This window comes from Malurus melanocephalus, unplaced genomic scaffold, assembly GCF_030028575.1.
Source record: "Malurus melanocephalus ecotype Western Australia unplaced genomic scaffold, MMel_1.1 scaffold_37, whole genome shotgun sequence".
NCBI lineage: Eukaryota > Metazoa > Chordata > Aves > Passeriformes > Maluridae > Malurus > Malurus melanocephalus.
In genome coordinates, this window is record NW_026623269.1 from 1,796,253 (window position 1) to 1,814,311 (window position 18,059).

The 18,059-nt window shown below is 40.4% G+C and overlaps 1 protein-coding gene across 2 annotated transcripts in view; it reads right to left on the reverse strand.

Annotated features, from left to right (window-relative positions):
• The window catches only part of NTNG1 (netrin G1), a 148,014-nt gene that overhangs the window by 78,156 nt on the left and 51,799 nt on the right, over nt 1–18,059 (reverse strand). For both annotated transcript variants that reach the window (XM_057364285.1, XM_057364286.1), the window contains exon 3: nt 5,787–6,427. In XM_057364285.1, coding sequence (XP_057220268.1) covers nt 5,787–6,427 — 641 coding nt within the window. The remainder of the gene's footprint in view (nt 1–5,786; nt 6,428–18,059) is intronic.

Consider the following 18,059-nt stretch of genomic DNA (forward strand, 5'->3'; position numbering starts at 1 on the left):
GGTAACTTCACTCAAATTACTCCTGATTTACAGAATGGCATCTGAAACAATGGCATCTGCTGCCTTGTTTCAATGCTTAAATGTTCTAAAGGGAAATGAGAGGAAAAGCAGAAGAATTAACTCTCTTAGTTTCAAGTATTTCCTAGATCACAGCTGTTATTTATTACAGCTACCAAAAGAAATTAACAGACAGACAGAATGAGAAACACCACCTATGCCAAGAGAAAGTATGTTTGGTTCAGCTACTGCCTTTGGAGGCACACTGAGAAGTGTCCAGGAAAAATCAGCTCCTAAGCACATGCAGTTAGGTACTGAGATGGACAAAAATAAWAGCAGGCAATACCACCACACTGGTRCTCATGGAAAGRGGCAGAATGTAAACTTAAAAAAGCCCCAAACAAACCCACACCTAAAAGTTATAGTTCCCATTATTTGTGAAATAGTTGGAAACTTTTAAACTTTTAGTATTATAATATATTGTATGACTCCAGCTTTTTCTTCAACCAGAAGGRCATCCCAGTGCCAGGAATCATTTGTATATGATACAGGAGATCCTTAAGCTTATTTCGGTGTTTGCATTAAATTGCACTCTTTTCAAATGAAAAGCTTAAGGAAAGAAAGTTTCTGCAAGCTATTGGAGTCACTGAATTTATTCAGAAAGGCTCTTTGGATTGCTTTTCAGCATACAAAGCAATACAGAAAGAAAAATCCTCATTTCTTTCATCAGGATTTTTATCTCTACTCCTTTAATATTCARTGGCAAAATGAATTATACCACAAAAAGGCTTGGTGCCTCTCCTCAAACACCCTGATACTGSATGATAGTGAGCTTCCTTGAAAGACAGCTGGGGGATAGCAGTATGGAAACACTGATATCTTGTAAAATGGGCCAAGAAAAGATGACCAGATGCTAATAAGAAAAAGTGATGAGTGCAACCTGGTGATATAAACCCACTACATTTCAAAAGCATGTAGCAGAATGAGAGTCCTAGAGAGCATTCAAACTCCACTGCTCTGCTCCCCTTCCAGCCACTGTGACTGAGGCCACCCTGAGTTGATAGACAGGATTGAAGGTGTAAATCAGTATTATCTGAACATGGGTAGGAGTAAACGCACCAGTTCACCTGCACTGAGTAAACCCTTGGAGACTGATCATGTGTGAGTAAACAGTGACTATTTAATTATTTTAATTCCTGATGATCCTAGATTTGCTTGCAGAAAATGAAGGATCATTTTCCTTAGTGACATGTTGCAGTAGATATATTAAAAAAGCAAATTGCACTTGGGAGTTACAGATAAATTGACATGCTCTTAAATACATGTTTCTTTTCCTTTCTTGTTCTCTAATGAGTTTGTAATTTAATCAGAGAAACTGCCAAATTCCCTCCAAATACTAGTGGGAATCTCGAAGGAGGAAAGCTGCTTATGCAAGTGTTCCTGTAAAACAAAGAGTATTCAAGTATGGTAAATAAATTYCAGAATTAAAAATGGTATTCAGTTGTCTCCTTAAAAGCTTGAACCCTACATATCTTAATATTGRTGGATCTGGTTCTGAGCTGAACATCAACAAAAACATTTTCTATTATGAATAAAACCGTAGCATTTCTGCAGGGCAAAAGCTCTGCTTTTGGGTAAATTACCAAGGGACATTATTACAGCATTGACAAGTGTACGACAGAGTTATACACAGATTTACTCCAATGAATCCATCCATAAACTGGATCTGCAGAAAAGCCAGAGGATGGGACTCAGTACAGCCCAGCCTCCCTGGTGGAAGCACCTACCCAGAGCTGCTGTGTGCCCTCCCACCCAGGACAAGGGCCCTCACCCACCCCAAATCCACCACAGCTTCAGGAGTATTTCAGGCTCACTGCTGGCACAAGGGGTGGGCTGACTAAAAAGACAAAAAAGCCCCAGCCCCCTAAGTAGCAAATATATTTTCTTTCAGAGTAATTTATTCAGMTGCTGAGATGGATTTAAATTTAGAAGAGATAATGTGAGAGCAAGGAAGTGTCAAAACTGAGGTTACTTTTCATTTGCGTACTGTGAGTTAGAGGTTTCTATTGCAGCTGGAACTGCAACTGCAGCTGAGACGCGGTAAGAAAACCCTGGGGCTTAAATACAGAAGCTTCAAGGCGAGAAGAGTATAAAAATAAATTCCAAAGGGCTTAATAACATTGTGGAAGAGACTGGATATTCTGATGTCAGGAAGAAACTGGTGGCTCTTAGATCAAAACCTAATCATTCAAAAGCAATAAGAGCCTTTGTTTTGCCCAGCTAGTCATTCTGTTACCCACTGGGATCATGKTTTTTTTACAAGCATCCCAAATCACAGTTAATTTACAATGTATAAATGTACATGTCACTGACAATACAACTGCTAGAGCAAAAATGCTTTAAAATTAACATGGTTAAACCTTCAGCAGTCTGATCCAAAATCTGCTAGGAACCTTTAGCCTGACTTCAAAGGAATTTTTATCAGCATTTTAGTGAACTTCTCCTACAAAAATAAGTTTAAAAATGGGAGCTGTACCTCACTGCTTACTGCCAGGACTGTCCTTCGCATGGAATTGAAGACAGGCAGAGCCTGCAGACAGCTCAGGCCACCTCTGCAGGCAGCATAGTGTGAGAAACCTTCCTGAGGTTGCAGCACAGGACACCCTCTGATGCTCTGAAGCAAAACCAGACGAGGGCAAAATGTCTGCTCTTTCTTAGCTTCCCATCCCAGAAGACTTTATTTATGCATTAGTCGACCTTTCTAGCTGTTAGGACCATCTTGCTTCAGCAGTTAATTAACACAAGTGCCATAATTTAATACAGTTAATGCTACTTTATGCCCTTTAATGTACCTTCCATTAGTGATATTATTGTAGTATTACCCTGTAAATTAAAATAAGATCAAGAATAAGAGAGGCTCTCTTTAATTAAGGTACTGGCACACTGCATCGTCCATTATTCACTGGAAAAAAATCACCCTGATTTAGTGAAGCAGACCATCAGTAAGTCAGAATTAGTTCATGTGGATTATTAGGTTTCTTGAATAATGTGAGCACAATGGGGTTGCTGAAATTGCTAACAGCCACGTTTCCTTTTTTTTCATCACCTTAATAAATACAMAATGAAAGTGGTAAATTGAAGAAGAATAAACAGGTGGTAATGGAGGAGGAAAAGCATTCATTGAGAGTACACAGGTTTTCATYTCTAATGCAGCATACATCAGGCTTATTTCACACCAAAATGCAAAGCAATGACAAAACAAACCCTATATTAAGGGGGCAAATCTCCTACCTATAATTCATTGYGAAGTATTAACCACCCCAATATCCTGTATATTTAACATAGAGGCTTTATGATAGATGCTTTTCACTGTCATTGGTTCTTAAAACACAGGGTGAAACCAATTACATTTTATGCTGCCTTTAGAAATATCCTATTATGAGCTTTGGTGATTTTAACTATACTTAACCTACAGGTTATGTTTTTCAGAAAAAGGACAAGCTTTAAAGTGTGTCTGTTAGCATCCCTCATCCACTATGTGTCAAGCTCCTTGGCAACCTCCCTTTGTATCCTGTCTTCATGGAATAATCAAGTCTAGTTTTACCAAATTTATATAAATAGCTGGGTCTCAAAGCTCAGAACATGAAACTTGGTAGCAAAATAAAATGATTTTGTAACAATTTCCAGTTAACATCCTAWATTAAGGAGCAAGAGCTGGAAAGCTCAGCTAAATTGGAAGCAGTGGCACAACTACYCTGGTAACCCTTGCTTCCCTCCACCAGTTCCCAAGCTCAGGGCATGCCAGGGCACATACTAGGAATGTTGATTGGGAGACTCTGGAGGGGACAGGCCATAAGGGTTCTGGAAGAGACAAAAAATACCTAAAACTAGGTAACAGTGGGCTTATTGCAAGTTACATTTGGTACAACCAGGGGTTGTGCTTTGCAGCCCCACAGCTACTCAGCAGCAAACAAACCCTAAAGACTCTAATAAGGCTCACAAGGTATTGAAGGAAATGGCACCAAATCCCAAAAGAGCTGTTCTCATTAGCAGCAAAGTGATAAGAATTCACATGAATCTTATCTAGTGAGGTACTATTACACATCAGATACTTCTTTTAAAGCATGAGCCCAATTACTGCAGCATTTAGACAACAAGCATCAGCATCAGATAAGTTCTCTGTACAGTCACGCTTCATTTCTATAGATAATTTTTCACAAGATTGGCAAACCCCAGATGTGCTCAGAAGGTTCCTGGTTCTAATTTGCATGCAATGCACTCTTTTTTAATCCTTCAGATGTTTTCTTTGATAAAGTAATGATAATCTAATTGAAGTCAGACTAAGCTCCAAATGGGTTTTCAGATGGGGAGCAGGCTTTCTTTAAAGCCTAGGGACCTACAAATCCTGAGCTTTGATAAGATGCCTCAGTAGAGCTAACCTAYGTGGAGCCCAGTGGAGAAAGGATACACGCTAAATAAATGGGTGTTATTTTTTTATACTGAGGCTAATTTACCAAACTATTTCAAACAGTATCTTAAGATGTTCATGATCCGCTTAGCCCTCCCAAGAGACTTCTGAAAAATAATTTACAATGTAACTAATTAGCATTGCAAGAAGAATTCTTAAAAAAACAGCAACATTTATCTTAGACTTACAAATGTTAAGAATAGTAGTTATGCATGTATGGATACATATTTGGTGTGGAAACAGAAGACAGAAACTGCACGTTAAATCTACAGTCCTAAGAAATGCATTTTGATGATTTTCACTACAGGAATAATAAAAAAATAGCACTGTTTTATATAATAACTGTAATTGGTTTTTTTTTTTCACTCAGTCCTGAGTCTGCAAAGGAAGTCCCTGGCCTTCCAAAATAGATTAGCTTTCCTGTTTGTTCTGGCACTTGGATTCTCTTAAAGGAATCAAAAGTTTTTTAAAAAGGAAGTCTTAAACTCCATAGGAGAAACAGAGGAGGAAGAAAAGGTATATTAGAGTGATGAGTGAATTGCTAATAGAGATGATCTCATTTATTTGTTCTGAACAAATTGGCATCCAAAACACATGCAAAGGGATCACCCTCCTGCTTGAGGGTGTCAGTCAATTGCYACTTTGACTTGGTAAGAAAATTTCCTGATGGGAAGGTTATTATTTTTGGGACTACAGCACCTGATACCAGCCACCACTTGCCCTAGAGGGAACCATTTGTCTTGAACCCAGCTGAATAATCATCTTTGTCATATTCAAATCAGTGTCTCTAAAACACTGTTGGGGTTTTTTTTCCATTTTAATTCAGCTTCTCTGCATTTCAGGGCTAATTAAAGTACAAGGAAAGGACTCTAATCTCTGCTGCYTTCCTTGTTCACAGTTGGACCTAGCATGAAGGGTTTGTGCAAGGGCTGCTGTATCAATCACTGCTTACATTGAGGGCCTGGAAAAGTCAAATGATAAAACAGAATCTCTTTTTAGTTACCTGCCACTGGGTCAGACTCCAGCTACATAAGAGGAGAAACTGTCCCACTGCTCAGGTGAATTCCTGAACCAATGCATGAACCAATGCCATCCTCCCTGTGAGACCTAGGGCTGAAGATCCAAGGTGAGTGCCAGCAAACACCCAGACCTTGTGCTGCTGAGTCAGAAACTTCTGATATGACAGCAGTGGCCTTCTGCTGAGCCAGATTTCCAATGAACATTGGCAGAAAATGTCATATTGTTAAAGAAAATAAAGGGTTTTGAATAACTTYTCAAATCAAACACACATGCCTGTTTCTAAAGTTATATATTCTCTTACCTTCCATATACCCTTATGTCTGAAATTGCATAAAAGTAGCGTGCCAGATGTTGCTCATCTACATATATTTCACCAGTTGCTGGCCTAAGCAGTCTTATCCTCAGATCTGTGATGGTAAAGAAATCTCTCAACTTCTTGGTGGTGTCAAGCTGGCCATAAAGAGAAGCCATGTTATGAAGCCGAGGTCCAGCAAAAAAAGCAAATCTATCTTTGATTTCAAAGTGGATTATTTTACTATTTGTCATGTACCCAGTAGAGTATTCCTCCGTGCAAATGATTTCTAGGACTGTGTGCTGTGACAAGTCCCTCACTGATTTTGGATCCATGTGAAAAGCATCTAAGCAGTCCGTGGCATAGTATTGGTAGGGCTGCCATGTTCGTCCATAGTCGAGTGATTTCTCCAGGATCATTTGGTCTGGACGGCCMGATTCAAAGGTGATAACTATGTTATCTGTGAGCTCAATGGTTTTGTTCCAGGAGAGCGTAATATTAACGTGAAGAGGCTTTGGATAGTCCTTCCAAGTTGTGGACTGCCAAAATGTGGAGGGATGTCTTCCTTCCAGATCGAACATCAGTTCTGGAGGATGAGCCAGTTCTTGGGTACTYGCATCACATTCATTATTGCACATGTAGGGATTCCCCTGGAAAAGAGCAAAGCACTGTTACAAGGGGCACCATAGAGGTGAGTGTGACACCTAAGACATTTCTTGAGTGAGAACTGCTTTTCTCCAGGAGGGAAGCCAAGAAAGAAAAAAAGAACAAATGCTTGCAAGTAATATCTTTATCCTGGCTATTTTACCTGTTAAATAAATATAAAAACACAACATAGAGAGCAACCTTGCTTCTGTAATATGAAAATTTTTCTTAGTATATGTTAAAGAAAGAAAAAAAAAAACTTATTTAACCTGAACAACACAAAGCAGGGAGGGATTGAGTCACAAAAGACAGAGAACAGTGTGCAAGTCTCTAATAGCTCAGTAACTCCAATTCTTCTTAGAAAGATGCAGCAGCCAAAGAGAATTTCTTTTTGAAACAATCATGTTCCTCAGAGCTCTGCCCAWAAGAGAACTAATTTTTAGGGCAAGTGTATTTTGTTAGCAGTCAGCCTGTGTGTACTCAGTATGAGCCAGTATTCAGTACACTTTCAAGTTTCCTTTCGCCCAGGTGGGAAATTTATCATGCTTAACTCTGCTCCCAGCTCAACACCTCCTTGCCTTAAAACATTTRCTCTTGCAACCAAAGGCCATTAGAAAAACAGTGCTCTGTCAGCTCTGGGGCTTGATTCAGGTATCTGCCATCTTATTACAGGGTACCAAAGTACTTCAGAAAAGACTTTTCACGAGGCACAGGTTCAATTTATCAGGACAAGATAATCCAGCACTTGATTAGGTGGGAGATGTCAGTGTCTCCAGCTGGAACACTGCCGAGGTGGCTGGAGCTCTGAACTGAGGGTTGAGTTAAAAACAGCAACAAAAAAAGCTTGCCAATAGTGCACGGCTTTTACTGTTGCTTGTCCTCTGTAGCAAGGTGAAAGTGAATTATTATGTTTCTGGCCTTTTGATGCATTAACTTTCACTACAATCTTCTGGTTCTTCACAAAGGCTATTTTGTCTGCAGATTGGGGATATCTTGCAGCAGTTGCCAAGATATCAGATCCTGTGGCTGCACTGAATCACGTATATCTAATTTCAGCTTTCAGCAGCACATTAGTATTTTGCTACTTGTTCATTCTGTGTTCGTTCCAGAGAGCAACTGCTGCCCTGTATCCTTCCCTCCGCCTGACTGTGGCAGAAGATTGTGGAAGAAGCCTCTATTCACTGATAGTCAGCACTGCTGGGGAAAAATATGCACATGCTTATAGCTAGCAGAGCWCGATGAGGTAAAAAATGTAGCTGTTTTTGTCATTAATCAGAGTTCCTTGCACCTACCCTGAACAGAGAAGCCCTGGTATGATGCTCAACCTTTCCTTTTCTTATAATTACAGTTATTCTTCTCTCCATCTCAAAGCCTGAGGGCAATGAGGCGACTCAGTGCCATCCAGTGTGGAAGAAAACRAGTTTCAAACATGAACTCCCACCTTGGACCCCGCTCTGCTCCCTGACATACTCCACAAAACAGAAGCAGAAGAACTTCTGCACCCACTTTGACCTCCCTACCGGCAACTTCCTCTTACCTGGGCTGGGAAGTACTGTTTTCTTTCTCTTTCTTGTTAATACAGCTGAATGCTAAAACTGACAGTGATTCACTGGGACTGGAAGTAAGGGAAAAAAAACTACAAGACAACAAAAAAGGGTTATTTGAAAACCAGCATGCTGCTTGTTACACTGACAGCTTCAAAGCATGCAGCTGTAACTGGAAATACTCTGCAAAATATTGTCTATAATAAGTCTGTTACAGCTCTGATTTCAAGCTCATGGTTGCTATTTCTATGCCTTCCTTTTGAATAAAACAGTGAAAATTAAAAGTAGGTTTCAAGCAGAAGAGAGAAAACACAGAATTTTTTAATACATAAACTCCATTTAATATATCAGATACAAATGCCAGAATTTGCTAACTTACACAGGCCTGTTTTCCTCRGGGATAATATATATATTGTGAAATCTGTAAGGACCCAGACCCTTTGACTGATGTAAACATCAGTTTATCAGAAAATGCTCAGATTGCATTAACTACACCTGTCTGATATTACCCAATAAAACTGGTCACTTATATCTCTGTACCTCTACCCTATATGCATTATGCTTTGGTGAAAGCAACTACACTGGGAAGTCACAGGTATCAAAACTCAGCAAAAAAAATGCTCCCATGCAGCCAGACAGTGCATTAAGGACTGCTGAGGGATGGCTTTAGTTCCCTGCTCCACAAGCAATCAGAGTYTGTTGTGATTCTTTGTGCTAAAAACTAAAGCCACTCTGATCCGCTAGTCTCTGGATGCTGGAGGAAGCATGTTTTATGACTTCCAGCTGGTAACCCAGCTTGTATAGGATGTAGTGTTCCTTTCTGTATATTAGTTGATTTATTTTACTCCTTTTGCCTTTTGCTTTTTAGCAAAAGCTGAGGTGCCAACAGAATCAGAGAATAACTGGGAGAGTGGGCTTTAAAAACACCTCACAAGCTAATGTGAACAGATTCAAACACTGAGAGCTGGTAGCCCTAGCTTGCAACTGAAATGTAGTCTACAACTCTGTGCACAAAGCTTTTCTGGGAAAGATGAGACYATTCATGGCAGAGTATTGTGAGAAACAGGTCAGAATCACAGAGCTGTCCTGCACCTGAAATTCTTACCAGTGCTAACAATGGTGACAACCTGCCACTGAAACACTAGGGTAAGGACATCACTGCAAATGAGAATCTTAATAAGAGCTTCAGGCATATCCTTCCCAATAAACTGAATTATTCTTTTAATTTTATGGCACAGAATTCTCTTCTAAGAGGTGAATCATTTGATGACACCCAAATGACCTGTGTGTTCAAGTGCCTGAAAAAGAAAACTAGGAGAAAAAAAATCTAAGCTGATTATAAGCCTGTAAAAAAATGTCCTGAATTCTAACACCAGGAGGGGGAGAAAAATGATGAGTTTATGTAAATTCCCCTGTGTCTACTGACATGGCAATTGCTGATGTAATTTTGAAATATTTAACATAATTATTGCTTCAGAGGCTTGGAATCAGGTTCCCATTTTCTCTACCAGCAACTTGGCTTTCAACAGCTTCTAATTAATCTTAAATGTAATTTGCATGGTAAGTCATACTTACATTACCAAAACAGTGTAAAAGGGTCTTACTCTACACAAATGTCCCTTAGTACATGTTATTATGAAAACAATTAATTTAACTGGGATTAGTTACATATTTTAATGCCTTGATCTCTATGATAATCCTCTTTAAGACTTTTGTCTCAGTAAAATGAATACAACAAACTTTGCCCAATTTGTGGAAACTAAGCTCAGTCTGTGTTGGGGCCATCTGAAGGAGCAGAGCATTAGCATCTCTAAGTAATTTTGTGACTAGCAGGCAGCCGTAAATATATCTTCATTTAAGCCTTCCGAGGAGCAGCTCTTCAGTAGGACAAGGTGGAAAATATTTATAACTTTTCAAAATGATATTTAAGCCATTAGGAGAGTTSTAAATAATTAAACACTGACAAATACTTCTAAACACTTTACTGCCAATTAGCATAAAAGGTAGCTGAGTCTTCCCCAACACCATGACCACGACCATCTAAAAGAAACCTGCTATTTTCCTGTACAGTAATGGGAGATTGRTATTAAATAGCTCCTTGTAGGCAGRCAAATTAAAYTGCTATTTATTTTGGTTTTGGCTGCTCGTGGAATTGAAAATATTACTGAAACTACTGACACAGTCTAAGTGTGTGCTTTAGGAAGAGGCACCCGATTTGCAGGCACAGCGAGGGCATGTGGCTGTATCCCATGACCTGATCACCGTCAGCCCTGGCTGGAAAAASCAGTTACCTGGGAAGCTCCTGAGTGGGGCTGACTGGTCCCAGTAGGGTCTCCCCTCAATCAGCTGGATTTAGTTTGTTTTAGCACACAGCAATGTCTCTTTGTGCCAGCCAGCCTGAACTGTTATGGCGGTGTCAGAGGTGCCCTGTGCAAGTGTCTTTGGCTGGGACAGGGCAGCAGGGCTGGCCTTGCTCCCGCTGGGCAGCAGTRTGTCCTGCCAGGAGCCTCTCCAGGAACAGCACAGTGACCCCAGGGTGAGGATTTAGGTCAAAAGCAGAGGTCTGGCAATAGTGTGACCTTTGAAAGGCAGCAGGGGAGCAGCAGTGCTGCAGCTGCCATTCAAGGGTTGAATTCTGAGTGCCGCTGCTCAGGTGAAGCCTCTGGTCTCTCACCTGTACAGCTCCTCAGTGGCACCCACACAGGCTTAGGGGGTGATTGAAGATGTTGCTTTTTTCAATGTTTTCCCTGTTCACTTTAAGACCTCTTGGACTTTTTCACTCAGGAGCAAAGACAGAGGGGCTTAACTCTTCTGTTCGTGAATACTGGAAGCTGTATCATATTACATTACATGCTGTAATGGACACCTGGCTAAATCCCTACAGAGGATTAGAACTTGCATTTTCAAACTGGTGAGGGCTGCTGAGGTCAAGCTGGCCAAGATTTTAAGAAGAACCAAAATAAATTTTCAAGAAGTGAGTCACAGCAACTTATTTTCGTACCGCTGCCACAAGGTAATTAGCTCAGATGCACAAGACAAGAAGTAAACRCAGCCTTACTCACGTTTGGAGTGTGGTTGTGTGGTAAATTATTGCATGCAAGTCACACTTTTGGAAATAACAGTATTTCTGTTTTCCTTTTTGGGAGATCATTACCATTAGTTCACTGGGTGCCATGCTGTACATTGTGGATGACTAATTAGACAGTAATAGCTAACAGMAGCAATTACCTTAATGCTTACATTTTGCATGTGGTTTCTAACCAGAAATTACTTGTTTACCATGACAGAGCCAGATTATGAAACCATTAATTGTGAGATACTTCTTAYTAGGTGTTGTCCTACTAAGGGCAAACAGTCAGTGAGGTGGAGGACTGGCAAGGCACAGGATCTGCTGCGTGATAATTGATGYTCTCAAATGCACTACATCCATTAGCTGGTTTGAGAGCACCTCGGTCAATGCCTGCAGAATTATTGTTGTGATGACGACAGGAATGGCTGTAGACAAGAACATTTTACTGTCAATAGCCTTTCATCACTGCAGTGACAGCATTTTAAGTTAAAGCGATTTAACTTAAGAAAGAAAAAGTGCTAAAATGTGAGTGGAAGATTTGATGCTCTTTCAAGAGCTCCCAAGTGAGAGGCATCTGGATGCCCAGACTAACACTTTGAACTCTGAGCTGCAGGCTGAACAATGTACATTCTTCAAAATGAGCAAAAAAGAATATAAAAGCATGTTTAAATCAATACCTTCTGGGGAGACTTGAAAAGATTAAACCAGGGAGGATGTGACTTGCCAAAAATAGACAATAATGCTTAACAACTTTGGGCACTTTTAAGCTTGAAAGTACATTGCAGATTATGGTCCTGATCCTGCAACAAACCTGATGCAAGAAAGCCCATGGAATTCAGATTTTAAAAAGATATTGAAGCCTTTAAAATCTGGCACTTTGCCATGTGGCACACAATCCTAGCTAATTAATTTTCACGACAACACCTCCACGAGATATGGAATCTTCTACCAAATTTACATATAGATGCAGAATAAGAGAGAAATGCTTTTGCATGATGAACTCTGTAATCCCTGATTATATTGTACTRTTTCTTGCAAAGCCTTTTGGTAGATCATGTGAAGGTATTCCTGGCATGCAGAGTAGTTCTCAGATTACTGCCTCTTTTCAATACTATGGATTGAAAGTGTTGCATAGGAAAATGTRTTAATATTTGCAGCACCAAATGCATTGGTGGATTTGCAAAAGACATCTAATTCCTAGCAGAACAATCTCTCTTTTTAGTTTTTGAAAATGATTTTCCATTTACTTTATGCGGCAAATGGAGTTTTGTTTCCTTGAAAGTATTTCTACCCCCTTTTTGGAGGTGAAAAATCTTACATTTCYTCACTGGTACCTTTATGCTACTGAAACTATCTCTGACTTGGCAACCTTGCTGATGTAATTTGGCCACTTGATCATTCTGGCATAACCTTATGGCAGATCTGCTGGCACTGACCCCAGTGTGGTTTAGTTATTTCAGAAGCTCAATAYTGGTGTTTTCCTCTTGCATCAGCAGGTATCTGGCAACATAATCACTTTCCTATTTATATCTTTTGCAGTGTCATGACACGCCTGATGCTGGGACCCCATTGTGCTGAGCTCTGTCTGAACAGCACGGTAAATGTTCCAAATAAACCTGAGTTACTTTTACACCAGATGCATACTTGGATTTAAGAAACTGCAGTCCCAGGGGATGTAGTGGCCCCTTCTCTCAGCACACTGCCCTGGGTAAAGCAGYCCATCCATGAGAGCACTCCTTGGACAAGGCAGCAAGGTCTCCATCTCCAGCATCGTGTGCAGATCACATCAGTGCATTTTTGTCTGARCCAGTTTTCCAGCCATCCTGCTGCCCTGCAGGAGTTCTGGCAAGGAAATTGTGCAGGAGATACAGGGGGTGTCCTCAGCTGGGAATAGCTTATACTGTCAGTAACAACAACCTGGGCTGTCTCTACCTTAGATTTTGTGTTCTGATACAGCTAATCTTGCTCACTTTCTGATTAATTTGGACTATCCACGAATTAGAATAGGAGCCATTGACAAGAATGAAAAGAAGGAAAAGTCTAAATCACTACAGCTGAAAGGTACCATCCCTGGGTGAGGAAAAGCCAGCACAAAGCAAAGTTGGTCCATTATCATGAACAGATGGTATCAGTGATCACAGCAATCAGGGAGGGAATGTGAGCATCACAATCTGAGAAATTAAACCATCCTGGTGGGGACAGGAGAAATCAGGGTGCTAAAAACAGTAAAAAAATTTTTTGTTTTTCTTTTTTGTTCCTTTGTGGTTATAAATGTTTGTGTTCAAAGTTCTGGGCCAAAAAAAAACCCCAACTGTGGATAGGAAAAAGTCTGAGAAACAGGTTTTGATAGCAGGGAAGAGCCCTGCAGGCCTTAATGTCTCTAGCCRGCCCCACCTGGGAGCAGCAGCTGATGGCCCTGACCAGCCCCACCTGTGCCCCAGGCCAGACCCTATTTAAGCTCAGGCTGAGGCCTCTCTCTGTTTGCTCTTGTGTTGTAGTCCTGCATTCTTTTGCTCCTCCTGATGGGGTTCCCGTGCTGATCCTGATTTGCCCATTGATTGTACCTGGACTCCTGAAGGCCTGTTGGTGTCAGCTGTGCTCTGGCCGTGTGCGATGGTGCTCAGGTGGGTCCCTGTTCCCCCGTGTGCCCCTGTTATTCCCTGGCACCTGCTGAGGGATGTGCAGGCAGTGAGGGGATGCCATAGCAGAAAGGCAAAGCTCCCCAGCTTGCTCTAGGCTGGTATGCACAATGGAACTCTTTATACTGGCTGATATAAAGATTGTAAGCTATTAAATCACGGGAGCATGGAAATTCTGTGTTAGCAAAAATTTCTGGAAGGTTGCTGGTGTGAGGGAAGTGAATTACTGCGATCTGGGTGAGCTCCTGATCCTCCCATGCAGGGCACAGTGGCTGCTGTGAGCTGTGCTGGTACTCCTCCCMGTGCCTGAGCTGTGTGAGAGTGGCAGGAGGGTCTTTTCTGGTACATAAAATGATAAGTATATAAATGAAACCAATTCTGTGCTTGTCTTGCCCACAAGGCAAAGGGACAAAATGTGCCTTGAAATAATGCTGGAGGCAGGTAGGTTGCAATGCCTGTGGCTTCTGAGATAGGTTGTTCTCAGGTTGGAAACTGGTTCCCAAGAAAGCTCCATTTTCTGCCCCTGTGGCCCCTACTCCCATGCTAAGGGTTTCCTTGTCCTCATGGTGGACAGCTCTGGGCCAGTAACTATGGAGGCTGGTGCAAAGTATTGATGCCACAAGTCCTGGCCATTGAATACCTTCAGGTACAGGACACAAATTTCAGATTTTCAAATTTTCACAAATTTTTATTTGATTTTTGTGTAAATCAAATTGAGTGGAACAGAGCACTGATGTGCTTTTTAACTGATGAGCTACAATAGTGTTCAGGGCAATCCTATCCGGTGCTAATTTCAGTAAATGCTTCTTACTTGGACAGCTCTTCATGTGCAGCATTCATCACAAAAAAGTCATATATGTACCAAATGCCATGTCAGGTTAGAAGTGCGTAGTGTAGAAAGGCGAAAATCCTAAGTAAATGGAAAATAAATGTACAGTGTTGTAGTAACTTAAATGAAAACTACATGGCTTTGTTTCTCTCCATTAAAGGACAGAACCATGATTTTTGCATATAAAGGGAATTACAGTGAAAACCTTTTTCACCAAGCTGTTACTGGTTAGTTATATCTTATGATGGCAAGATATTGGATATAATAGCGTGGATTTATACAGTTTAAAAATCTTCTGTCCATAACATATCTGGACTAAAACTCTCCATCATTGAATTGCCACTTAAGTAGCTTAATGATAAGTAAATAATGCATTCAGCATTATTGTGAAAGATGAATAAAGTTCCTTATTCTTTTTTCTCCCATCCAAACTCTATTTTTCAGTCCAGAAGCTTTCTAAAATGCTATGTAGCTCATTARCATCACTTTAATAACTATCTGACTGTCCACCAAAGCAGACTGTCATAGCTTTTTAATAGCACACAGCTATTCCACAGTGCTCAAATACTTTGAGAACGGCTGTATTTGATTAAAACTTGGGAAGTGTTTTACATAAGTGCATATAAAAATGTAAAGTGCAAAACAACAAACTATTTCTAAACAAGCAAAACTTTTTTGTCTATTTCTACTGTATTTAAACATAGAGTAATAAGAAAAGTCTGCATTATTATAGACAGTTATATAAAGCAAGCAATATGAGTAATTTTTTTTAAAATTATATCCACTTAACCCCTGCATCACTGGCTTCTGTGCAGTTTCAAACCAGGTAGTAGATGTCTGAAATGCTAATGTCTCCCTAGGATTATGTAAAAACAACTTCAGCACTACTATGTGTACTTCATAYAATAGCTCAAGTTACATTTTAGGCTTGGCTGACTGAACAACATGACAGTAATATGCTTTATAATTAGTGTTTAATACATTGAGATTTTTCAGATGCAGTGAAGCTCAAATTCTGGTTACAAAGCAGTATTGTGTAGTTTCAAAAGGCAGCTTTGGAGGCCACAGTGGCAAGGATGGTTGTCCATGGATGCAGACAGGGCCAAAGGGCTCCCAGCCATTCACCTGCTGCTCTCTCCCTCAGCACAGCAAAACAGACCAGGGCTTCCAGTCACCAGTTCTGCACTAAATTGAAATAAGGCTACTCTTTAAAACAGCACAGACATAATTCTTCTGGGTTTGRAGGGGGGGCCTTGAAAAAATTGGAAAACAATTTAAGAAATCCTGTTGTGCTACTTTTCTGGTCCAGCAGCTTCCAGCTGGATCTGTTTCTTTCAGAGTTGCACCTTTGCCATGGGCTCAGTCCTGCCTCAAGTGAGCAATGTGCTGCTTGCTCAGCCCTCTCCCTGTTCACCTGCCCCTGCACTCCTGCTGGGGAGCTCAGTCTCTGAGCTGGATGCTTTTCTCTAAGCACATACTTCCTACAAATTTGGGAGAACCCACCTTTGCACCCAGCAATTATCCTKCTGTATTGGTGAGCTGGGTGTGTTTGGAAAGCAAGTACATTTTTCACCGGTCTAAAGTTTTTCACTGAGTCAAGYCTCTGTTCTGATGCACTGCTCGGCCAGATGAGTACTGGTAGTGCCAGAAGGGATGCAACAGCTGGCAATGAAGTGAAGCAGTGCAGATAGATTGAGTGGCTTAAGGGCAACATGAAAATGCACCCTAAATAGTGAACGAAGAGCTAAATTATGCCTGTGCTGTYGTACTTATGCTTATCTGTTAAAAGGTCACTTACATACAAAAATAGCTACTTGCATGTAAAGGTGTTATCTGTGTTGTAAAAGACTACTCAGGGGATGCACATGTGTATTGGACTTAGACTCAACCATTTCTGTACCAACAAAATGGATTTCACTACACATGTCCCCCCAAGGCATCATTACAATTTTATTCTTACAAAGAGCAGCAGGATTTAGGACAACAAATTCAGATTATTTCCTTTCTGGCAGCTGTAAACATAGCACCTGCAAATGCTTACCCTGCTCTGCACTACAGGTATTGCTACTGCAATGTCTACAATGTAAATTCACRTATGAAGAACTCTGGTTATTTTTTTTGGCAGTACTTTATTTCCTCTGCATTTACACATAYGTGACAGCGTGCTTTGTATTTGTAATTTGCTTGTCTGATAATTTTTTTCTTTCCTGAAAGTGGAACTGTAGAATATGCTACACCAGGGAAGTACAGCAGTGTAATGGAAGGTATGCCACGTCACGTCATTGTGACTGTAGGTTTTATGTTTTACTCTGAATCCTGGCAGACTGTGTTAGTGGAGATAGCCAGAGGSTCTGTGCCAAGTATTCTGATTGACAAGAATGCACAGAAACACACAACTCCTGTACTAGGAAGTTTAAAGGAAATTAATGAAACAAAATCCCAAACCTTATCTAGCTTTGTAAAGAGTCCTTGTTTAAGTATTCACCCTCAGAAGCAAGATCTTATCATTTGTTTCTCACTTGTAATTTCCACCASCTTAAAGGATGTTATTTGCTTGCCTAGATGTGCAGCTACACAGACAGTCATTCTGCAAAATCTGTGGGATATTGACTATGAATTATGGCAAGACAATGAGCAGAAAGATACCAAATCCTCCATGGTATTCATTAATGGTTGCCTGTGACAAACCACTGTCAGCTTTAATAGTTTTCCTGGGGTGATTCCTGCTTTCTCTGTGGGAGATTTTTGAGATTGCTAAAGAGGATTCCTAAGTAGTAGCAATAGTTAAATAACTTCCATCAAATGTAATGCAAAACATAGTTAGAAAAAAGTTACCTTCAATTTAATTTTATTTCTTCCTAAAGAAGTAATCTTCTTAGAACAGATGGTCTAATCAAATACCTGCACAACCTACACTAAGTAATRTGTATATTCACTAGAGCATTACCAAAACAGTAAGCCGATGTTTTACTAATCACCCCAATGAGAGAAATGCTGAGTGCCATTCAATAAACAGTTAATTTCTCAAAGCTGGACTAACTTTTGCTTTGTTATTATCGAAATTAGACAGCCTTGCTAAGCCAAGGCAGGCTGTCTTCCCCAACTCTGACAGTCCTTATTCTGCTATCACACCAGTTTGAATAGGATGTAGGGTAGTAGCTATGAAWAAGGGCACAAAACCAGGTCATTTGAAGCTCTAAAAAAACTTTCAATCCATGTTTATGTAATATYGCATGTTTATGTAATGTTTTGCATATTACTTTTTAGCTCTAAATCTCCAAATGGCTTACAAGCAGGTGTGTTCAGCTGCCCACAAAGYTCCAGGTGGGGGAGATCAGACAAGGAGATGAAGTAATTAGTGCTCAGACAAGGGGTGGCTAAGCCAGACRCCTTTTCTTTGCCTCACAGGCCTTTTTTTCAAAGAAATTTTTTTTAGTCATTTTATTAATTCTATGGCTAATGCCATAGAGAAAAGAAACTGCAGAGCCAGACAACAAATAAAAGGGACTAAAGAGACAGAAATTCTTTTCTTGTTGGGGATGTCTCAGCTGTGCT